A 25,874-nucleotide genomic window follows, 5' to 3' on the forward strand; every position below is an offset into this window, starting at 1 on the left:
TGGCATTTTACTTCTTTTCCCCTCATAACACTGCTCCAGGAAATAGGTCTGACACTTCATATCTCTTTGTTGTGAATCCTGTATTCCTGTGTGATCCAAATCACTCAAATTCCTAAAAGGCTTCATATTAAATAGGTTCCTCATTTTTGCTTTACAACCCTGTGTTGAACTGGGTTGGCCAAAGAGTTCCCTTGGGTTTTTCCATAAGATGTTACGGAATATATTTTCTCTGACTATATGACAGCTTAAAAAGGAAACATCTGCAAAAGAAAATTGGACAGGCTGATGTCCCCCAACAGTCTGGGATGTAGACCTAACAATGAGCGATTGTTAGAGACAGTATTTAGAAGGCCAACTTACCCTTTCACAAATTATCCTTTATTCATCTTACAAATCAAAATATTCCATAGCTTGTAGCTGTAAACAGAGCCACATTAACAGAAATTACCCCAATTTACCGTCTCTTTTCTCCATCCCGTCCCATAGGACTTTAGTATTCTCAAAGTTCCCATTCCTTAAGTGTTCTTAGGAGGGATCTGGGTTGCTTCATACGTACTTACGAGTTTGATTTGCCAGGTTTGGTGGCTACTCCTGCTGCGGTAGGCTTTCTTCTCTAGGATAGTGTTTGGAGAGAGGCACAGTGTCTTCTGTACTTAATGCTTGTTTCACCTGGACTCAGTCCTGCTCCAGGCACTGAAGCTACTTCCTTGACTCTACCAGGAACTATAATCTCTCACTAGGAACTACTCTTGTTTTGAGGTGATGTCACAGTGTACTCACTGGTTTTTCCTTTTGATAACCAAGATGCTGTCCCTGGGTTACGTTCATTGTTCTTAGCTCTTTCATCTCCAAAGATAAATTCTTCATGCTTTTGTGCACATGGACTTCTTTGTGGCCATCCCTCCAGCTCACAGCTTAAGCCCAGGGGGCTTCTGCAGTGGTTTTCAGAACATTGACTTCTCCTCATTACCCTCTCAGAAGGGCAGGGTTAAAGTCCTTTGATCCAGCTGAACACCTTAATAATCCCATATGATTCTTATTATGATCTTAAGACTCTGGAAGCAAATGAGTTTTCATCATATTCCACCAGGGTGCTTGTAGTTTGATTTTTCTTTTAGGCTGTAATCGATTGTGATACTTTCTTTACAGACCAGTGCAAACATACAGAAGTAGCAGGAGTAGATAATGCTCTATGTGTGCTGGAGAAGAATGTATATTCTGGGTTTTTTTGGATGTAGTGTCCCGTGAATATGAATTAAGTCCAACTGGTCTGTTGTGTCATTTAGGACCTCTCTTGCCTTATTAATTTTCTGTCTGGAAGATCTGTCCATTGATGTAAGTGATATGTTAAATAAAGTCTCCCCCTATTATTGTATTCCTCTGTTTCTCCCTTTATGTCTGTTGGTATTTGTTTTATGTATTTAGGTGCTCCTATATTGGGTGCATATGTGTTAATGAGTGTAATATCTTCTTCTTGTATTGATCCTCTTATCATTATATAATGTCCTTCTTTACCTTTCTTTATGGAATTTGTTATAAAGTCTATTTTGTCTGGTATGAGTATTGCTATCCCTGCTTTTTTGTCATTTCCATTTGCATGAAATACCTTTTTCCATCCCCTCACTTTGAATCTGTGTGTGTTTTTTGCCCTGAAGTGAGTCTCTTGTAGGCAGCATGTTGTAGGTTCTTGCTATTTATCCAATCTGCCGCTCTGTGTCTTTTGATTAGAGAATTTAGTCCATTGACATTTAAAGCAATGTACTTATTTCCATTTTAAACCTGGTTTTCCAGTTGATTTTGTACTTCTTCTTGTTTTTGTTTTTGCTCTTGTGGTTTGATGGTTTTCTTTTGTATTATGCTTGGGTTCTTTTCTGTTTGATTTTTGTCAATCTGTTGTATGTGTTTGATTTGTGGTTACCCTGGTTTTCAAGTATGTTGATCCATAACTATATCTACTTGCTTTAGACTGATAGTTATATAAGTTCAAACGCATTCTAAAAGATCTACATTTTTTACTCCCTTCCCCAGTGTTTTTGATGTCCTATTATACATCTTCATGTTTAGCCTTTTGCAGTTAATTGTAGTTATAATTGCTTTTACAAAATTTTTTTTCTTTATATAATGGCTTATTTAAGTGACCTTCAATCCTTTTATATATTTGTCTTTCCTATTGGGATTTTTCCTTTCCTGTAGATTCTTGCTTCTTTTCTATTTAGAGAAGACCTTTCAATATTTATTTAGGGTAGGTATGGTATTACTGTATTCTTTTAGTTTTTGCATGTCTGAGAAATTCTTTATCTCTCCTTTTATTTGAAATGATAATCTTGTTGGGTAGAGTATCCTAGGTTGCAGGTTTTTTCCTTTCAGGACTTTGAATGTATCGTGCCACTCCCTTCTGGCCTGCAAAGTTTCTGCAGAGAAACCAGCTGAAAGCCTTATAGGGGTACCTTTGTAACTGACTCTTTGTTTTTCTCTTGCCGCCTTTAGAATCCTCTCTTTATCTTTAGCTCTTTCCATTTTAATTAAGATGTGTCTTAGTGTGGGTCTGTTTGGGTTCATCTTGTTTGGGACCCTCTGTGCTTCTTATTCCTTGAAATCCGTCTGCTTCTTTAGATTTGGAAAGTATTCAGCCATAATTTCTTCAAATTTTTGATCTCCTTTTCTCTCTCTTCTCTTTCTGGAACCCCTGTTGTGCGTACGTTGCCACAGTTTTTATTATCCCATAGATCTCGTATGTTGCTTTTATTTTTGTTTCCTTTGTCTTTCTGTCTGCTGTTCTGATTCAGTGATTTCCATTATTCTATCTTCCAGATCACTTATTCGTTCTTCTGTGTTATTTAGTCAGCTATTCATTGCTTCTAGATTGGTCTTTAGCTCAGTAATTGTCTAATTTTTATTGGTTCCTCTTTATAGTTTCTAGTTCCTTGTCAGTGATCTGCATTTCTACTGATAATCTTTTTTAATTCCTTTCGCATTTTTATTACCTCCTTTTTGAACTCAGGGTCTAGTAGACTGGTGAGGTCTACTTCATTATTTGTTCTTTCAGAGGATTTCTCTTCTTTCAACTGGCAGTAGTTTCTTTGCTGTCTCATTTTACTTAACTTTCTCTGTCTCTATGAATTTAGGAGAAACCGTTATCTACTGTGATCTAAAAGGGCTGTTTCCATGTGGGAGCATCCCTGTGTAGACTGTACGAGTCCAATATTTTTGTGGCAAGGGCTGTTTTTGATCTGGATGCCAGCCACGTCTTTCCTCGGGGAATGCTGGCTCTTAGCCCCTTGATAAGGAGTGTGACTTGCATTGTGGTGTCCAGAGACTGCACAGCAGTGTTGGACAGGGCCTCCTCTTTACTCTGTGGCTGTCACAGCCCTGTCAGGGGCGGGGTCTGCTCCCCAGTTCTTGGACTAGAAGCCCTGAGATCCAGGTTCTATAAGGCTCTGTTGCCCTTGAATGCCTGCTCTGTCCCAAAGGATGTGACCAGTGAAGCAAGTGAGGCCCAGGGAACCTATGTGCTGTCCATGCAGGCATCCGTGGTTTTGCCCAGAAGCAGCCCAAGGTTGTGTGCGTCCCTTACTCCACTGTGTTTGTCCCAGACCTAGTGCTAGGCTGCAGTGTGGAGTGGGCTGGTTCTGGGGGCTGAAGTGCTGTGGCTGCAGGAATCAAGATAGTTATGCTGCTCCCTGGGGCCCGGGCTGCCTCTGTGGCAGGCCTCTCCCAGGACCTGTGTGCCCCAGATCTGTGGTGTGGGGTGGGTGGAACCAGAGGGCTCCCTCTGGAAATGAACTGCTGTATACTCCTCCCCAGGGACTGTCCGCCCAAGACGTGCATTTCTGTGGTGCCACTTGACAAAGACTGCCCCTACCCTGTGAGCTCTGAAAATGGGCTTCGAGGCCAGACCCGCCGCCTTCATGTGTGAGCCCACAATGTCTGCCACGTCTGGACCCACCTCCACCTGTGCGAGCACTGATCATGGCTCCAATGCCAGACCCACGGCTGCCATGTGTGTGCTGTGCTGACAGTGGGCTTTGAGATTTGGCATGAACCACTCCCCAGGCCTTCTGGGCTGTCTCCACACAGCTAGAACGAGTCCCCTCCAAGGGCCCTTCTGCCCGAGACTTAGCGCCTAGCCACCGAGCACTAGCGGCCCTGCCCAGCACACATTTCAGACTTTTGGGAGTGTGGTGAGGTAGCAGCCGTCAGCTCCCCGCTCTCTCCTCCATGGTTACTAGCAAGCCAGCATGCACACGCTCCTCTTGAGCAAAGTCCAGGCCCCACCCATCCCAGCTGACCTCTTAGCAGGAAAAGAGGTTCCCCAGGACAAGGGTCTATGTGTGGACTTTCACAGATCCTTCTCAGCAGTGCTGGTTCCATCCTGATGCCTTTTTCTTCCTTTCTTTTTTTAAAAATTTCCAACCTGCTTATGTGGAGATCTTTCTTGCAGCTTTGGTTGTATAAGAGATCTTCTACAGCTTCCAGTTGATTTTGTATGAGAATTGTCTCACATGTAGATGTATTTTTGATGTTGGGGGAAGGTGAGCCTCACGTCCTTCTTCTCCTCCATTTCGGTCCTTCTGAGTGATTCTTAACTCTGATTATGCATTAGACAAGGGGTCATCAAACTATGGCCTGTAGGCTAAATCTGATTCATCTTCTTATTTTGTAAATAAAGCTTTATTGGAATATCTTTAGGCTCATTCATTTACATATTGTCTATGGTTGCCTTCATGCTACAACAAGAGTTAAGTAGTTGCAGTGGAGAACTTATGGCCCACAAAGCCTAAAATATTTACTATCTGGCTCTTTATTGAAAATTTTTGCTGACCCCTGCATTAGACTCTTCACAGAGAAGATTAAAAATAATATTATGTCTGTGTTGCACCACGGATAATTAAACAAGATTTTGGAGTGGGATTTGGGGAGTTGGTGCAAAAACGAATGTTTTTTAAAAGCATCTCACATGAATATAATGTGTAGCCAGAATTAAGAAACACAAATAGATGATCCCTACCCTGCAAGGGTATATTTGACTTACTGGAAAAAGAAACTTACAAAAATTAATAAAGGTACAATGGATATATCTATAATGGAAACATTTACAAAGTTCCAAGGGAGCACAGCATAGGGAGCATTTTACTTCCTTAGGGAAGTTTTCTCAGAGAGACATTTAAACAGATTCTTGAAGGGTGAATCTACTGGTAGACAAGATCCGCTGCGGGTGGTGATAGGGAGAGAAGGAGAAGAGAGAACAGCATATGCAAAAGCACGTAAGTAAGAAAGAGTGTGGCCCATTCAAGAAATGACCAGAAGCTCAGTGTGGCCAGAACACTGAGAGGGAAGAGGGAGTGAGATCATAGAATATAAAGCCAGAAAGTAATGGTCAAACTGGGAGGGGCTTTGTATGCTAAGATGTTTGCAATTTACTGTGTTGACTTTCATTTAGAAGTTGAATGGAAAATTGAGTGTCTCTAAATCTCAGTATTTTCATCCGTAAAATAAGTAGGTAGCGGCATAATTGCCAAGAGTCCTCTAGCTCTAAAATATAGCGCCCCCCCCCCCCACCCCGCCCCGAGAGACTGTGTCAGCTATTTCTTTTGACACTCTCAGGACTGAGAACGTACTTGAGTTTATATGAATGGCATGACTTTTGTAGTATTGGGTCACCTGACTATCTCCTGTAATTGATCCCTTTATTTTAATAGTACAAATGAGGTCAATGCTACTTCGTGGATTTACCATGAGGATTTGAGAAAGCACACTTCTGGAGGAGAAGCATCTTGCCTGGTCAATGCATTAAGGCCCTTAATAAAGAGTATAACATAATGATAAAATACCTGTAAAATACTTTATGTTTCAGGCAGAGAGGGGCTATAAAATGGGGACAGTTTTATTGTTAAAATTCACATTCTTCCCAGTTAGTACTAGTGCTTATTATTATGGCTTAGCATTTGCAAGTCCCTACACTCAAAACTTGCTGTGTGAATTACTGTGGAAGCTCTTCAATATGATATCTTGTTTTTCTATTTTACAGCTTCTCATTTCTATCAGGCTCTAGATTGTAATTTCATCTCTGTTCAACACTTACTGGTATAACTGTATCTCTACTCGTATCTCTAATAAACGACATGTTATTGGTTTCATATCTTTAAGTGAAGTTTTTCAAGTTCTGGTGTATATTGAATATTCTATTTACCTCTTGCAGGGTCTCCCCAAGTGTACAGAATAGCCAGTGAATCAAAACATAATATGTGGTCGGCTCAGTGATTGAAACGTCCAAGACTCTAAGGCAGCCCAGTCTCTATTTTCTGACTCATTTTATCAAACATTCTATCTAAGGTAGATGAATGGACTGAATATTTTTAGATGTATTTTAGAATGATGCAAGTTGAAATATAAAGACATCTTTGAAACTCCAACAAGAGCTTTTAGGAAAAAATGTTATAATTTCTGTCATTTGAACATCAAAGGTTTCTACTAAAGGAGATGCTTTGAATACATTTAAAAAATGCTTTTCAATTAGTAACTTTTGCCCTCTCCCCACCAAAGAAAATTATAGAGAAACTCTAGACTACTGGCCACTGTTGACGCCTTTGCCCTACTTTTTCTTCACAGACGTTGATGAGTGTGCTGAAGGGCGCCATTACTGCCGTGAGAACACGATGTGTGTCAACACCCCAGGTTCCTTCATGTGCATCTGCAAAACTGGATACATCAGAATTGATGACTATTCATGCACAGGTAAACAGTGACTATTTGTGAAATAAAATCTTTCTATGCCTTAAATTTACTTTTAAAAGTTCCTTTTAACTCTAAGTGTTTGGAGAAGTGTGCCATAAATGCCCCCTTACAACAAAACAAGTTATAAGCAACAGCATATCTTCTTGATTTGGTAGTTAATTCTGAATCTGTTCTAAGGAAAGGGCTAGCTCCTTGCTCTGGGTAAGAAATTCCTATTAGAAATGTAAAGATAAACTGAGGAACAAAATCAATATTTTACTAATTTTATACTTAAATAGTATTTATACTCAAAACTTGTGTGAATTCTATGGCAAATCTGAGAAACACCCTTAAATAATATTTCCTTTACATGACAGTTGACTTTTGAACAGAGGAATAATGACATAAGTAATGTAATGTTTTCAGAAATAGATCCGTGGAGTGCTAGGAAATGGGAAGAGTGTCTTCATGCCTCTGGGGAGTACAGTGGAGTATCTACATCAAAGAAGTTTTGCTTATGTTTGTGCTATGAAATATCACTCCCCTCAGTAGCATCCAGAGTCCTCCTCAGGGATATCTCGAATGTTAGTAATGTCTGAAGTTGGTCCTAGGATAAGACAACCTATTCACTTCATATTCTGTAGAATATGAAAGAAAGTGGTGCTAACAGAGTAGCTTACAGCCTATGGGGATTGAAGAAATGTGGGTGTGAAATACAACATTCTTTTGGCTTTTTTTTTAAATAGAAGAAACATATACATACCATATTTTAGAAAAACATATAAAGTCATAAAACTGGAGAGCACTTAAAGTGTTATCTTGTCATTTTTACTCATATGTCCCCATCATAAGTTGAAAATATCATAAGTTGAAAATGCATTTAATGCACCTAGCCTACCAAACATCATAGCTTAGCCTAGCCTACCTTAAACGTCCTCAGGACACTCACATTAGCCTACAGTTGGAAAAAATCAACTAACACAAAGCCTATTTTATAATAATGTGTTGAATACCTCATGTAATTTATTGAATACTGTAGCGAAAGTGAAAAACAGAATGGTTCTAAGTGTATCGGTTGTTTACACTTGGTTCGCTGCCGCTGCCCAGCATCGCAAGAAGGTATCATACTGCATATCACTATCCTGGAAAAAGATCAAAATTCAGAATTCGAAGTACATTTACTACAGAATGTTTATCACTTTCGTACCATCATGAAGCTGAAAAGTCGTAAGTCGAACCATTCTAAGTGGGGACTGTCTATACTTGATATCCTGTTTATTAGTTAGAGCAAAGGGACTGTCCTTCCTCTAAATTCAAGTGTAGCATTTATATAAAAACAGAATGATGAAAATAAAATGTAATGAGAATTGCCTTCTCAGTCTATGGAGAATAACCAAAGATATTCTGAAGGTAGAAAATATATTTAACATAGAGTTGCCAGTGGATTTACAGATTCTTGCTTTTTTGTCAGTTCATCCTAAACATTTCCACATTATGGGAACAATTCTGCACTTTTTCTTTAGAAAAAATATAATCACACTGAGTGGCAAAGTATCCTGACGGAGCACTATGGAGAGATTTTTCAACATAAAAAGGGAATATAAAAGAACAAGTCTTAGTGAATACATGAAGAATAAAATAAACACTTTGCCGTAATATTGGTAATATCAATAAATCTGCATTCCAATGTAACGGCTAACAGAACAAAACAAAAAAACTAAGATAAAACTACTTGAGTGATATTTTGAGATGTACTCATTAAAAATAAAAATGCTAGCAATTTTCAAGGAGTCTGCTAATTCTTCGGCATTAGAGACTTAAAAAGCTTTGTATATTTTTGTACTTCCTAGTGATTCTTTTTGTTTTTCTTACAATCTTAAAAAGTGTTAGAGTTAGAGGCAAGTAAGGAAGAGTACACGACACAAGATTTGACCTAGTGTTGAATGAGGAGTGTTTCTTGGGGGAGGGTATTTTCAAGAGATTCATTTCCATCCTGAGCCTGTCTGTTGGCTGTAAATCCAAGGACTAGTTCAGCTGTCATCCCTTACAGAGCATCTTCTGCTTTGGCTTTACCTCTCCCAGTGTATTTTCTTTCCAAATAAAATCCCACAAATTGCTGGGGTATTTTTTTTGGACTACTTATGGAGAATTTCCCCTTAAGATTTCAAAGCATCTAATGATAAAAATGAAGTGTCCTTTTGTAGGAATACCAAGGAAGGCCAAAGTCACCTTAGGAAAAGCTGTTCAGGCCGTGATTTTTTGCCTAAGGAGCCAGAGCCAGGAATTTCATGATCTGGCAGGTGATGGAATGTGTTTCCTTAATGATGCACCAGTGTTTCCAGCTAGCACCACTATTTCTATGTTTCCGTTTAAAGAAGAGAGACTTTCTTGCCCTGAAATTTTCTACCTACTATGAGTAGGTCTGCAAATTTGAGAATTTCCATCCGTACATAAAAGTTGGATTTTCTTGGGAATATGAGTGGATTTTACTTTGTCCTCCAGAGTCAGGTGATCTTTGACACAACATTTTATGCTAAACCATGCAGGGCCAGCACATATTTAGGGTTCCTGTAAAGGCAATGAATGTTTAAATTTTTCCTCGTTGTATCTTTTCCTCTGCCCTTTAGCATTAGCATCTGAACAGAAGGCTTGAAGAAGGCTTGACTCCTCTATGATGTGGGTTTGCCTTATGGCTGAAGGCATCTAGGCAGTACCTTTTCAAGAGCTCTCATAAGACCAGCGTAGGACTTTATATGTCTGATAAAGATTGGGATTTATTTTCTCTGAAGTTTAGAAACAGACATTCACATACTTGCAGGAGTAGGCCTTCCAGAATAAATGTCAGAACACCACTGCAGAGCCATTCTCTGATGTTTGTGACTGAGCTCTTGAAGTTCTGAATTTGTTTTGTTTCTGTATCCCTGCCCCTCTTTGCTATTGAAGAGCACCCTGCCATAGTGTAACAAGTGACATTGTCAATGCTGTACCCAGCAGACTCTCAAATGTGCTAACCCCATCTGAAAATTAATCATGGACATTCTAATTTAAGGAAGAATCCAAGGCAATACATGTTACTTTATAGTCAGGAGCTTTGATCAATAAAAGAAGCCTTTTTTTGCTTTTATAACCTTGTAGTCTGGCATAGAAATTATATATGCTATAGAGTAATCACCTTCCACAGCTGGTAGAATTGCACAGATTTTTTTTTGTTTGTTTCACTTTCAGATAATTTGAGTTATATTTTTGCCATGATGAGAAAATTTTGGAGATGGAAGCATTCTTACAGATAATCTAATCCAATTTCCTAACTTCTACAAATGAGGAAATTGAGGCTCAGAGAGATTAATTGCCTTACCTATGGTTATACAGTCAGTGAGAAGCAAAAGGGGCCCAGAGGATAAGACTTTTTATTCTTAGCTCTTACATTAGTCACCATTGGTTTAATTTGCAACAACACAAAAATAAGGGGAGAAGACTCATACTTTATCTAGAACTGCATTATTCAATTTATAATATTCAGTAGTTAAACTGCGTTTCTATAGTTTCACTTCATTAGCTTCAACTCCAAGAGGAACTTTTCCCCTACAGATCGTATAGTAATAATCCTAAATCAGAAGTCAGTAGAAAACATAGAAATTGCCATTTTCTGGGCCTCTGACTCTATTATGCAGTTTCACTGATGACTCAGTTGCACCATTTGCATAGTTTACACTCTTGATAAAGTGTCGATGCAGCACTTTATATTCTTCTGAACTCATTAATATAATTTTCCTTCCAGTGATGGTGTTCTTTTTCTAGTTAATACTTCATAATCTCTGTCCTCATATCCTGTCCTATTCTAGAATAAAGCATGGTTATACCTACAAGAAAAGAGAAAGGAAGGAAGGGAGGGAGGCAGAGAGGGAGGGAAGGAGGAAGGAAGGGAGGAAAGAAAGGATAGAAAAGGCAGAGGGAAGGGAAGGAAAAGGGTTTGGTTTATATGAGCCAAGATGTTAGAAGCCCATTCTTCCATCTCTCTGATTACAAAAATAACTTAATTTTCATGAATAATAAAGTGTCTTTATTATTTATCTAGACTAATGCCTTTCTTGGTTTACTCACATAAGCACTGATTAGATTGGGCAAATCTTTCTGAGTCTTACTAGACAGCTCATCTTGAAACTAGTCTTGTGTAATGCACAAAGAATAAGATAGCTCTGGAAATAAAGATGGGATCAAGAATTTTGGAATTATCAAAGGGTAAAAATATCCTGAAGGAAAAGGCATTCATTTCAGATCTTCCCGATATATCTCTCTGCTTTGAGTATTACAACTAAAAAACAGAGTTCTCATTCTTTTTTCGTGTTGATGAGCTTGTAATCTTCCCACTCTTGTGTAGTTTTTTAGAGTGGGAACAGGAGAATGGGAAGGGTGGACCAGTCTACCACCAAGGAATGGAAAAGGTCTTGTCCAACTTAGAGAGAAAATTCATCCTTTAGGGCAGTGGTTGTCCAACAGGGGCGATTTTGTCTTCCTACCTGCCAGAGGTTATTTGACAATGTCTGGACACACTGTTGGTTATCACAACTGTGGGGAAAGGGGGTTGCTACTGGCCTAATGATACGTAGAAGCCAGAGACATGCTAAACATCCTATAATATTGTTAGACTAGCTATCCTCTTGAGGAAATGTCTTATTTTTCTGGAACGCTTTCAACTGGGAGCTTTTCTCTGGTTACTTTCCAACTGAGTCATTAATCTTTATCCTGCACAGGACATCCAGTATAAGACAGTCCCCCATAATAAAGAATTATATGACCCAAAATGTCAGTGGTGCCAAGGTTGAGAAGTTAGGGTCACCCACTCGAAACTGTAGGATGTACACTTTCTTTTTAATTTCCTTTTTCCTCTCCAGGTTTCTTTTAGGCCTTGTATAGTGATGTCTTCTCTCAGTTCTTGAGGTACCCAGTGTCCTTCCAATGGCCTTTGGCCACAAAATGGACCCCTTCTCAGTAAGGCCCACTCTCCCCCAAGTTCTTTCCTCTCCTTTCTCTTATCAAAAACCTGTTCTTAAGACTCACAGACATAGAGAACAGACTTGTGGCTGCCAACGGGAAAGGGAGGTGGGGGAGGGATGGATTGGGGTTTTGGGGTTAGCAGATGTGAGCTATTATATATAGAATGGATAAACAACACGGTCCTACTGTATAGCACAGGGAACTATATTCAATATCCTGCAATAAACCAGGATGGAAAAGAATATGAAAAAGAATGTATAGATAGATAGATAACTGAATAACTTTGCTGTACAGCAGAAATTAACACAACATTGTAAGTCAACCATACTTCAATAAAATAAATTTAAAAAAACCTGTCCTTAGCTTAACAGGTGGAAAAATCGCAGACCTCACAGAGGTGGCAGAGGGGATTTCTTAGGGCCTCTCAAATTACGCTATCCTGATGCCTCCCCAGTAGCTTTCCACTGACCCTGATTGCTTCCGTTTTTCCAGAGCTTCTAATGCAGGCTTTGGTCCATGTCACATATCACAGAAGGTCCATAAAGTATCTGAGCACAAGAAATTCTTCTAGATACTTGATTTTTGTTGTTAAACAAAGAGCCTCCTCTGGTGTTCCCCAAGGAGTTTTACTTCTTAAAGTACTTAACTTTTTACAGCATCGAAAACTCCTAGCACTTACATTTTATGATCTCGTTGTAGTTACTTCTTTTTCTCTAACAAGGTCAATACTGACTATTTTTTTTAAAAAAATCATCATTACCATCCGATTTGTTGGGCTTTATTACTGTTGGTTTTCTAGCATTTTCAAGAGTTTTAGATGCTATTGACATGCACAGAAGGTTGCAGAGGATTTACTACTGGGCAACCAGAGCAAAGATTTTAAGTCCGTTGTAACCCATGCGTGGCCTTTTCTCAAATAGCTGTCTCCTTTTTGTGTGTTTCTTTGAAGTTCCCTATTAATTAATGCTAGAAAAGGTCATTTGCTTAAAGTGCTTAAAGAGATGGTATTTTGGAAAGGCAGCGTAACATTATTCTTTTTCATTCTGCAGTCTTCCAAAAAGAATTGAACTTGAAGCTGATAATTTATTGTATGGATGTACAATAACTTTATTATCAACTGTTTAAAAATAGCTCTCGGTGGGTTTATCAAAATCACAAGTACGGAAGAAGGTAGATAATTCATTGTGTGGGCACCATGATAATTACTGGTATATAAATAGTGAAGGAAGTAAGAATATTGTGGACAACGGCAGAGAGGATAGGGGGCCAGGAGAGGCACAGATCAGAGAGAACAATGGTAAAGAAGAGGAAGTGAAAATATGCATATCAGCCCTCACAAAACTCCTAAATAAACGTCATTTTAGTTATAAAAAGCCTTGGCTCTTTATCTTTAGTAAAATGCCTAGCACAGAAGCAATCTTTAATAAACATTAGCTACAGTTATTGTCGTTGTCTCTATTGTGATTAGAGAAGTGAGCCTCTTGAGGAAATGTCTTCTGTCCCTAGGAGTTTTTCAACTGGGCACTTCTCTCTGGTTACTTTTCAGTGGAGTTATTTTTATTATTATTATAAATAGATAGCCTTGCTGGAGCCATGGATTCAGTGTGTTTTTATTTAGTCAACTGACTTATTGTGTACCTGTGAATAGGGGCTTAAAAAAGAAAGAGAAACCTTGGTGTAACTGAGTAGCACTCTCTCTGGAAGTTAGAAAACATCCTCCCATAGGAGGATGTGTTGTACTTCCTGGGATCAGGGAGGTTCCTCCTATTCTTGAGAATGAGTGTTAGATGGGGAGGCTTGGAGCTAGATATCTGCTTCCAGGGCCTATGGTGGACACTAATCTACCTGGAGTAGAGTCCGTGGCCTCCAAAGAATGAGTGAGTCTGGTCAGTTCTCAAGCAGGGCAGATTTTATGAGCCTGGCTGCTTCCATGTGAATTTCTTTTCTAAAGAATCAAAATCAGCAATCAGACAATCCTGCCATCTGGCCACTAGTTGCCATGACAGTTGGGAAAGACTTTTTGCATTTTTATGAGCAATCACTCCAAATTGTCTTTTTCTGGAATCAGCATTACAAAATACGATACAATTGTGGCATATTTCAGAAAATATGAAGAGTCAGATTTGGGGTGTTAAATATGGCCTCTAATGCTAAAAGCTGCATCATTCATCTCCTGCAGTTTGCTATATATTATTATGCTGTGTCGTTATTACTGAGTAACTTGAACATCTAAACATGGTCACAAAAGCAAATTAAAGTACCAAGCCTTAGGACTCAAAGAATTAATAATGAAAAGCGGTTTTTAAACAAACATAATCAAGAAAACCTCTCTAGAAGAATGTGTACTGTGGTTACCAGGAAGGGTTAATGTTTAGAAAACTTCAGACCATGTTTGGAAAACTTGCAGAGAACAGAAGTGAGACTCGTCTGCACAGTGAGTGTGGAGGCCAAGGCAATGTGCTTATCTCTTTTCTGAAACACATATATGCACGCATACAATTAGCAATCAGCTCAAAACGGAAGAGGCTCAAAGGCTCAGGGAACTGAATTGCCTTTTTCGAGATGAAAAGCTTGGAAAAGAGCCTGTGCTATCTGAGTCTGTCAGTGAGTGGGGGTCACACGCCAGCACCCACGTAGCAGTTTCCAGGCTTGTCAAAGCCTTTAGTCAGCATCTCAGTGCAGCCCTCGTATCCATGTCTGACCTCCAGCCCGGCCGTGGTTTGATCCAAGCACCCGGTGATGTGTGTCCACACAAGCTTGCCTCTGTGCAAGCTCATCTGAGCACTGAGATGATGGGAGCCGCCTCATTAGGCAGCCTCACTTGCTTTGACTTGGTTGGTAAACTCTCATTCACCTTTGTCCCAAACGGATTGTGGTTTGAGTTTTATTATGAGACTTTTATGTGAAGAGCACAGAGCTGAAAACTCACATAGGGGAATAAAAAGATTATACATGCCAGGAGTGTACTAATAGTGGTGTCTTAGCAACAGACACCTGTGGAGGACAGGATTATTGAAGTTGAGGTTTAATAGATGCCTTTCACTTTCTTCCTTTACTGTTGGCTTTAACATGTTAGCCGGAATGGAAGTTTGGCTTTCCTTGTGCCTCTTCACTGTGTGCTCCATGAAACAGAGTTCATCGTCTGGCTCTGCTGCTGATCTAATCTTGCAGTGGGTGTGTATCTACCTGGTGACATCACCCTGTCTTGGTGTTCCCCTTTTCTCCCCAGCCCAAGGTGCCTTTGCAGTGTCACATCCAGGTCACGGGTTTGGGCTCAGAGGGTGAGTTTCTTCTCTCAAATGTGGAGCCTCCTCTCTCCTGTGTGCCTCTGCTGGGGAATGGCAGAGCCTCACTCGTTGTTTGGGTAATGCTTTCACCAGTCTATCTGTCGCCATGTAGTTCAGTGATTGGTACTTTCTTCAGAAAACTTCTGATACCACATAAGAGGTTGCTTAAACTAAGTTCTTTTATCAAAGGGACTAATATTGTATTAGTTATCTACTGCTGTATAACAAATAACCTTCAAATTTAACAGCTTAAAACAGCATGTAATTATTGGCTCACAGCCTGTGGGTCAGGTGTCTGGGTGTAGAATAGCTGGATCCTGTCCTTCAGGGTCTCTCAGAAGGCTACAATCAAGGTGTCCACCAGGGCTGGGGAAGGGTTTTTCTTTAATCTTACCTTTGTAGTTGTTGGTGGATTCAGTTCCTTACTGGCTGTTGACTGTTGATTGCCCTCAGCTCCTTGCCATGTGGGCCTTTCCAACATGGCAGCTCGCTTCATCAAAGCCAGTCAGAGAGAGAGCCTGCTGGCAGGACGGAACCAACATCTTTTGTAACCTAACCACAGAAATGACATCCTATTGCCTTTGCTGTAGTATATTGGTTAGAAGAAAATCACTTAGGTCCAGCCTATACTAAAGAGGGGGATTACACAGAGCCATGTCTATCATGAGGTGGAGATCGCTGGGAACCATCTTAAAGGCTGCCTACTACAGACATTAAATATTATCAATAGTTAACTAACCTGCTTCAGCTAAGTACAGATAAAGAGCACCAGGTTAAGAGTAATGAAAGAGTAGTAACAACTCATTGTGTAAGAACTGTGTGTGAGTGATTGTGAAAAATTCATGATATGTCACACATTTCTTTCACTTTTCTTGACACCAGAGCTTTGATCTGGGTGCACAGTAGGGTTATTGTCCAATTTAATACATGGAGATGGTATAAATCAATCATTACTGTACATTGTGGTACATTCTGTAACAAAGGAATGTGCAGAGAGCTGTGGCCACCCCAGAAGAAGCAGTGAGTAATCTGGTTTAAGCCCAGTTTTGGGCAGGCATCACTAAGTGACATTTAAATTGAGGTTTTTAAGGATGAACAGACATTTCAGGAGAGGAAGAAGTGAGAGAAGGCATTTCAGGAAGAAGGAAGAGTAGGTACCAAAGTATGGGTTTTTGTATAATAGCAAGTTTAGTGTGAATGGAATTGTTAGAGATAAAGCCAGAAAACCCTGTGGAAATTCTAAGATACATTTCATGGTTTCTAAAACATTTCACTCAGTCTGTGCACCTTCTAGCTGAGATGTGCATGTTGAAGTGTCCATGTTTTGCTTTGTTTTTGTTTTATGTTACTTTTCTTTTTTGCTGAAAAGTTGATTATTAAACTGATGATACTTCTAACCATCAATGCAGAGCTAGAATCAAGGTGATAGGATATTTCATTTCAAAGAAGACAGAATGCTTTTTCGGTGTTCTTGGAACCCCATGAAAGAATAATTTCAGTGTGTCCTAATGAGAACCGAATTTAGAATTTTTCTAGAACAAAATCATAACCATTAAGTCACTACCTGAGGCATTTTTATACAGTAGAGTTGCACAGACATATCCATTAAATGTTAGGAAATGCAATAACAGCAAACAACAACAAAAAAGATAGGAAATGCCTAAGAGTTCCATAGAGCTTCTCTCTTTAGTTGGTCCAAGTCAAATCTTAATCTCCTCTCTGGGCCCTTCTCCATGAATATTTTGTGGCGTTTTAGTGTACAGATACTAGCTTATTCAGATTTCTTGGATTTGAATCTTTGTTCTGCTGTCTACTAGCTGTGATCTTGAGCAATTTATCTAACCTCTTAGCCTCAGTTTCTTCATCTTTAAAGTGCAAAAATACTACATACTTTATACGTTGTTTTTATTTATTTATTTTTAACATCTTTATTGGAGTATAATTGCTTTACAATGTTGTGTTAGTTGCTGCTGTATAACAAAGTGAATCAGCCATATGTATACATATATCCCCATATCTCCTCCATCTTGTGAGACGAAGCATGCAAAGTCATCAGCCTGACAGCTGAGACATGGTAAGCATTTAGAAGTGATAGTTATTATCGTTACCAGTTGTGGTGAACAGAATAATGTCCCTCCAAAGATGTCCGCATCCTCATCCCCAGAACCTTTAAATATGTTTCCTTACATGGCAAGAGGGACTTTGCATATCTGATTAAGGTTAAAGACCTTGAAATGAGGAGATTATCCTGGATCATCTGGGTGGGCTCAATCTAATCACATGAGTTCATTAAAGAGAAGAACTTTTCCCGGCTGTTGTCAGAGGGAAATGTGACTATGGAAGAATGGTCAGAGAGTTACAACATTATTGGCTTTGAACATGAAGGGGGGGCCCTGGACTGGAACAGCCTCTAGAGGAACAACCTGAAGAAGCTGGAAAAATCAACAAACAGAGCCTCCAGAAAAGAATGCAGCCCTCTGGACATCTTGATTTTAGCTTGGTTGGACTTCTGACCTATAGAACTATAAGATAATGAATTTATGTCATTTCAGGCCATTGAGTTGAGAGTAATTTGTTATGGTGGTAATAGAAAGCTAATACACAATTATTATTAGCTAACACTGTTGAATTGTCCAAAACTATATTTAAAAAATGATTCTCAGTTCCCATCTCTTTTCTAATTGTTGAGGAGCAACAGTTCAGTTCCAGTAATACTGGAGCAAGTCTGATGTTTGTGGGGAGAGTTAGAAAGATAGTCTATTAAGTAGAGAGGGGATCCAGTTCATATTTATGTCCAAATTCCTCACTTTAATGATTGAGTTGCTTTTTTCATATTTGGTTTTTGGTGTAAAAGTTTAGGGTGCTCGTTATTTTAAAAACATTTTCCTAGTCTGCTTCTAATGAACACAAACACATGTATCGATACAAACACACAAAATTATGCAGAAATAGACTATACATTTACCCAAACACAGTAAACCCAATGATGACATAATACATTTCCCATCTGCCTACTTTTAAAAATGTTCTGGACTTCATAATATGAAGAAAGTCGGCAGACAGTAACTTTGAAAACACTCTTTTGAAAACGCATGTGTAGACTTAGTTGTTGGGGGAATGCTGCTACCATAGGTCTTCGGGATGGAATGCAGGGATGTCGAGAATGACCTTTCATTCAGGAAGCCTCCATGCCAGCAAGACTATATTTGAGAGTGACCAAAATTGGCTCTCAGAGGCAATATATTTGGCTGTGGGGACATCTTAATGATTGAACATTTAAACAGTCAAAGATTCATTATGAAAATCTGGAATTCCAGCCAGATTTCCAGATTGTTCCCCATTAATTCTCGGTCTGCATCACTGCACCTCAGCTATCAAATGCAGCTGAATAGTAGCAACCCTCTTAGGGGAAGAGGTTCTCCCCAGTTCATCACTAGTCCTCATCTCCCAGTCCCCGAGACTCAGCAGTTCCAGTAAGAAAACTGATGTTTGACTTTCAGAATTCCTATAGCCAGTCTGCCTTGTCCATTTACCTTATCTCTCTGACTCATGAATTAGGGTATTTTCAGTTTGCAACCTATGATTTATAGTATTAAAGTGATAATAAATATGGTCGTCTTAAGCCATGGAGATTTTAATACAGAAATAATGTCAAAGGTTTGGCTTTTTCTAAGTCATGTTCCTACCAAATCCATCAGTCACATTGAAATAAACCTCAGGAGAAGCATCAGACACTTCAGTAAATTTTGAATTCATCTGTATTGGTTTTCCTTGTGAAATTAAATAACCTTAAACAGTAATATCACAAGCAGAATATATATGCCATTCTAGTGTAGTGTTGGCCAATTTTTAACTCCTAAAAATTGAGTTCATTGCGAAGTTTATACAGAACAAATTGTTTAGAACTGAAAAACATAAAAAATTAATTGATAAGCTAGAAAAGGTCCATGGAAGTGAAACTGTTCCAAATAAGAAATGTTGTTTTGTTTTCTAATGGCCAGTCTATTCTTTGATAGAGGTAATATTTTACAAAAGGGGGTAGCAGTCAATGGCTTGTAAGGAGATGAATGTAATTATCTAAGGGAATATAACACCTAGATTCAGTTTGCAGGATTTCACTGTGAGTTAATCAGCGAAAGAGGCTGTTACCATTTGCAAGTCCTGTGCTAGAGGAGCTGGGCCAGGGGCTGTTGGCTTTAGCTTGGTTGATATTAATTATACTTTTGATTTTGTTTGGCTTCTCTTTATACACGTAACAATTAGTGATATTATCCCTCCTTTAGCAATAAAGCTCTCCACATTTCTATGTAGAACCTGACGAGGCCCGTGATAAACAACTAAGAGAGCAGAGGGGCAGAGAGCCCTGTGTGGCTACCTACCAACTGTCCTTGTGACCACAGGCAGCTCTCAGCCTTTCTGCATCTCAGTTTCCTGTCAGCAAACAGGGAAAATATGATTTGTCTGTATGTAGTCAGCGCTCTTAGGCGCAAGTAATGGGAAAAACTCTGGCTATCTTAAAGTGATTTCCTGGAAAAGTGAAGTGGCTCAGAGAAAACATATAAAGCTTGAAAAGCAGTCTGGAAAATGTTCAGAGACCAGGGCGCCTCTGGAGGCTTTGAAGCTCTAACAGTTTTCTCAGGAAGGGGCAATTATAAGATATTGTCACCCTGCTGCTGGGGACACACAGCACTGAACATGAGAGCTAACTATCCCATTGCTTTCCAGCCACCCACTCTACATTCAAACTTCCTGGGCAGAAGCATGGAGTTGTTTTAGTTTATGTCACACGGCTGTGTATTTGCCAAGTGACAGGAGGTTGGCTGGGATAAATGTCTTGCCTTCTTTTGGCTTCCATGGTGGGAGAGGTGCTCTGCCTCCTACCTGGACTCACACAGAGGAAGATGTTTTCAAAACACACAAGCAGTTGAGGTGCTGGATAGGCAAAGAGGCGGGCAGGGGTGGAGAGGACAGGAGAGACAGACAGAGAGACAGAGAGAGAAGTCTATATTGTCCTTACTTCTCAGCTGATGTGGGTTCCCTGATAAGACTATAAGTAAAAGAAGGCTGAAAACCTTTCAAAGCATTATGAAAACATAACACGGTATGGTTATTGTTATTATTCCCACTGTCACTATCTCAGTTCAAACCTTCATTGCTTTTCACCTGGACGTTTTAGATGTACTACTGGCTATCTCACTGTCTGTAATATTTTGCCTCTCCACTATTACCTCAACTTTGTCACCAGCTTTGTCTTCCTATCCTGTGCGGTCATTTCCTTCTCTAGAAACTTCAGTGACTTCTCATTGTTCAGAGAGTAACACTGACACAGCTTAGCAAAGCAGTCTGTCTTCCCAGCTTCATGTCCAGCTATATCCTTCTACAAGCCACAGGCTTCTTCTGCTTTGCAAAACGACTATAGAACTTGATAAGGTACCACACTGTAATGCAAAACTTGATCAGGTACTACACTATAATACAAATTGTGGTGTAATTGGCTCCAGTCCCGTTTTCCACCTGGATGAACCAAAGGTCTTAGCTTTTTAGGGTACTGGGAGGAAGAAAGGAAGAAGGAAGTTACTGATTTATGATCATCTGAGACTTCAGCAGTTCAATTCAAAGCATATTTAACTTTGTAAGGATTCGGCAGAGAGCATGCTCCAGAGCCTTCCAGCAGGAGAAGGCTTCAATGCTCCCAACATGCGTCAATCTCAGAGTCTAGCCCTATAACCATCCCTGTCTGCTTCTGCACACCTCTCCCGCACAACAGGGTTGCACCCAAACATAGTGACCTGCACAGCAGACTCCCCTGCTGTGCAAGGGGAGTCAGCCAAGAAAACTGACCCGCTAAATGGCCAAGAACCAGGAATAGCAGCACCTGTCTGCTCCCCTTCCAGCCACACAATGTATCACACAGTAATTGGGCAACCAAATAAAAGTAGCATTTCCATCAACCGCATTGCTACCTTTGTCTTACTCGATTAGATTTTTAGACCCCGCTTATCGCATGTGGCAGGTTTTACAGTACCATTCTCGAAGAATGTCTTTGCTGATGTAGTTTTTACTGGCCAAAATAGCTTTCTTTCCCTTTTTCTTACTGAAATGCTACTCACCTTCTGTGAGTCAGCGAACATGGTCTCACCTGAATGAAGATTCTTTGAGTCTTCATTAGAAAGTGTGAGTTAATTTAGCAGCTAATGGCGTGAAGTTCAAGTGGATTTAGTATTCACCTTCTTAGTCACAGTATGATATTTTACTAGATTTCTTCATCTGCATTTCTATAGCTCTTAATTATATCTGTTTACTTCTGTAATTAGTTGTTTACACATCTGTCTTCCCCCATTAAATTTACATGTTATTTGAAGACAGGCTTTTATGTCTTTTTCATCTCCGCACCCACAGAGTAAAATTTGGTGAATTTAATAAATATTTCTTGAATCAGTTAATTAAAGTTGGTATCCTATCTCCATTAGAACGAGAGCAAGCAAGTGATTGGCTAAAGCATTCACACAATCAGTGCATTTTGGTGTTTTCAGAAGTAGTTTTATCAACAGAATTCAAGAATAGGTCTTAGAGCTAGATAGCATCTCTGTGGAATGTATAGCTATCATCTTGTGAACGCTTTCCACATTTTAATTAACTTAATCTCATGCAGGAGATATCCCTGTTCATAGATGAGAAGAGAGGTTGAGTAACTTGCTCAAGTTCTCATTTATTCTAAGTGGAGGAATCCTATTCAAATAAGGAGAGGAAAGCACATTTGGCTAGTCTCTTCTTTCATTTTAAGGAAAGCAAAACTGTCGCCAGAGTGTAACTATGTGAGCCAAACATGCATTCGTGAATTTTGTCTCTGAGTCTTACCATTCTTAAGTTCAGGGCCATTAGGTTTTGTATCAGAACTAGTCCCAGGTAGCATTGTATAAGGTACCTACTACCCACTCCTTGGCATCTTCCTCAATGCCTTTGGTTTCTAGTAGGCTCAAATTCCTTCTAGAGGATTAGAATGGATGTGCACTGTCACAATTCGTTACGTCCTCCCCAGCAGAACTCATAAAGCCAGGCATTCATTAGACAACTAATTATTGAGCACTTAGACATAAGACATTGTGTTAATAATAACAAGCGCTAACATTTATTTGTGCTTACTCTATGCTGGATACAGTGCTAAACCTTTTATATGCATTTTTTCATTTAATCGTATTAACCATCTTTTAGATCAGCACTATTGTCAGCCCCATTTTACATATGAAGGAACTGAAGCCAAAGAAGTTTATGTACCATCCCAAATCTGTAAGCTTTTAAGTGATAGGGCCACTCGGGGAGGTAAAAATTGTGCCCCGGTAGTATTTTGATTTAGCAAATCAAAATGGCTGCGTGGATCAAGAGTGATTTTAAGTTCCATTCATTCAAGTTTTTCTCTGACTTCTTTTCTTAATTGAATTCTTCACTTCATATTCAGCAGCCAGTATAGTACTATACACAAGCATCACTCTGGAGCCAGAGCACCTGGGTTTGAGTTCTCTCTATGCAGCTTATCTGTATGACCTTTAGCAAGTACTTAACTCAGTGCCTCTGTTTCCTCTTCTATAAAATGGGAATGAGAAGAATAATACTTACCTTACACACTTGATATGAGGATTGGAGACTATAAATACATATATATATATATATATATTGCAGTGCTTGGCATAAGTATTTTTTTTTAATATTTATTAACTGCGATTAGGAAGACGTGTGCTTGTTGCTTTGGATGATAAAAATATAAATAATACCTATGCCTATCCCTTGGGGACTTTATAGTCTATGACATAAGATAGAAATATATTCATTTAGCCAGTTAACTAAAATTAATTAATTGCTAAACAGAGTTACAGGCAATGTACTATGGCCATTTGCTTGTACAAAATTATAAGAATGGTTGCAAAATGAGGGAAGAAAGAAATGAGGGGAAAAACATTGGCTAGAAATTAGGAAATGAGGGGTGTATGAAAGGACTTATCAGTTATTAGCTGGAAAACTCAACAGTTACTATACCTCCCTGAGACTCTTTCTCTCTTGGTAAAATGGAGAAATTATACCCACCTTATAAACGTATTATAAGGATGACTGCTGATAATATCATATATTAACACATATATGTAGAATCTCAAAAACTGGTATAGACGATCTTATTTACAAAGCAGAAATAGAGACACAGAAGTAGAAAACAAACATATGGATACCAAAGTGTGGGGGAGATGAATTGGGAGATTGGGATTGACATACACTATTGATACTATGTATAAAATAGATAACTAATGAGAACCTACTGTATAGCACAGGGAACTCTACTCAGTGATCTGTGGTGACCTAAATGAGAAGGAAATCCAAAAAGGAGAGGATATATGTATACATATAGCTGATTCACGTTGCTGTACAGTATAAACTAACACAATATTGTAAAGCAACTATACTCCAATAAAAATTTTTAAAAAAAGGATGACTGTAAAATAACATAATGTTTAACCAGACAATATGAAATTTTATTCTATTATTTAACTATAAAAGAGACTACTGTACTCAAGGAGAAATTTGGAATTCAGAATAAGAAAACATTTCTTTCCCAATCTAACCCATTTTTGCTTCAGCCAACACCCATTTGCTAAAGCCGTGCGTGGGCAACTAAGCTGCCCTGATTCCTCACTCACCCTCCACATCCAATTCATTTACATGTTCTTTGTTTTAGTTTTCAAAATAAGAGCTCAAATCCACACCCTTGTCTCCATCTCCCTCCCATTATACAAGTCCAAGTCACCCTATTGTCACCACCGTATTGGTTTTTCATGTTTGCTCTTACTATCTCCAATCTGTTTTGCATACAGCAGTCAGAGCAATAATTTAAAAGCAAAAATTGAACTGTTATGCCATCGCTTATTGCCATTCAGTGGCTCCCTTTACAAACCTATGATACAGCTTCTCCTGACCTCTGCTCCCTTGTCTTATTCCACTCTGCCTTGCTTCTCATGTTTGGTCTCATTGGCCTCTTCTTATTTCCTGGAAAAAATCCCAAACCTATCTCTTCTTCAGAGATTTCCTATATTCTGTCCCTTTTATTTGGAACACTTTTCCTTTTGCAGAGTTGCTTTCCTTATCCTTTAAGTTTTAACTTAAATATTATCTTCCTTGTCCACTTTATCTAATTAGCCTCTTCCCCGTCCCCTGTGGTTCTCAATCATGTCACCTATGTTTCTTTCAAAATTTACTACACACAAACCCTCCCATGTGCTTTTCTTACTTATTGCCTATTGTTCTCCAGCTCCTGTAAGCTCCACAAAGGCAGGGAAAATGTCTCCTACTTCTGCTTTGTTCATCACTGGATACCCAGAACGGTTCCTGGGAGGTACTTGATGAATGACTATTAGTAGACATTTGGGTCCATTACTTGATTCAACAAATATTTGTTGATTAGCTACCATGAGCATCAAAGCACATCACGTCAGAGTTTTACAGAATAAAAAATTAATATATTAGGGAATGTGAAATGTTGCATATGTATGTACTTTACTTTGTCTGGTATAGTGTATCTGTGGAGTTTATTAGTGCCTTTGAAAGACTGACAAATATGTCACCAGGAAGCTGAGACTGAATTAAATTAATACTTTTCTTCTTTGCCATATCCAGTTGCCATACTTGTCTGATTCTATTTGAGGAAAAGTTTGGGGTATACTTTCTAAAATACTAGTAGGTGGTTGCCATGACTTTTTCATTTCTAAGTTACATTGCATAGAATTTATCTCAGATTATTATACAAAATTAAACTCAGTTACATGCCACACAATGAGCTCATCTCTCTCAGTCCTGCTAGCCCCTCACTCATGTTTATTGCTAAGCCAAGCCTATTTTGTCTGTATTTTTTCTTTTACTGCAACATAATGATCTGAATATGTTATCCCAAGATTATCCCAGCAGAGGAATAGAATGACGTTGTTAATCTCCTTGCACTGGTTTCTGTGTTCACAGTCTATCAATAGCTGAATCTTTTTGTTAACAGTAGTAAATGTAGATTTGAGGCACTTTCAACCCAAATGTTCTTCTATTATTATTCCTTTCTAGTTTGTCTTATCCTATCAAACATTTCCCTGATTAGATTAGATTAGATTTTCCCTGGTGATTTCATTGATATTGTTCCAAGTAGAAAATCTTACCCGTGTTTCTAGTCTTTTTTTACATTGATATTTTTCCAAGTAGAAACTCTTACCCATGTTTCTAGTCTTTTTTTAAAGTCTTGTATTTGTTAAAGTATGGTATTTTCTTTTTAATTTTGTAAAATCTCATATGCACATAACAGAACTAGTCCACCAAAATGAATTAGGATAATATATATCAATAGAAACCCTATTGAAGTTCAAGAGAAAACAAACACACATGTTTTTAAAAGCTCAACATTGGTGAATTTAAATATACCACATTTACATGAAACCCTAAATTTTGCTGCTTTCATATTGCTGCATGTTTTCTTTTATATATGCTTTCTTTTCTTGCTGATAAAGAAGTATTAGATGTGCCCAGTAAAATAAATACAGAAAAGCCCCCAAAAGGAGGAAGGAAATAAAAATCTCCCACTATCCCATCTCCTAAGGAGACTGCTGTTAATATTTTAGAAATAGTCCTTTATCTATGCATGCAATGCATGTATACCTTTTAAAATTAGATTGGAATCATGCTATAATATTATTTTTTAATCTTTTAAAATGATCAATTTGGTATGAATATTTTCTCATATCAATAATATTTCACAGCATTATTTATAATGGTTGTTTAACATTCTACAAAATAGATAAACTCTAATTTATTTAGTCAGTCATATATGTTTGAAATTTTAAGTGCTTACCAAAGTTTCAT

The 25,874-nt window shown here is 38.7% G+C and overlaps 1 protein-coding gene across 3 annotated transcripts in view; it reads left to right on the plus strand.

The window, feature by feature from the left end:
* Nucleotides 1-25,874, plus strand: part of NELL2 (neural EGFL like 2) — a 482,686-nt gene that overhangs the window by 299,116 nt on the left and 157,696 nt on the right. For all 3 annotated transcript variants that reach the window (XM_079938008.1, XM_079938009.1, XM_079938010.1), the window contains one exon: nucleotides 6,610-6,735. In XM_079938008.1, coding sequence (XP_079794134.1) covers nucleotides 6,610-6,735 — 126 coding nt within the window. The remainder of the gene's footprint in view (nucleotides 1-6,609; nucleotides 6,736-25,874) is intronic.

This window comes from Stenella coeruleoalba, assembly GCF_951394435.1.
Source record: "Stenella coeruleoalba genome assembly, chromosome: 11".
In the NCBI taxonomy this organism is placed as follows: Eukaryota; Metazoa; Chordata; class Mammalia; order Artiodactyla; family Delphinidae; genus Stenella; species Stenella coeruleoalba.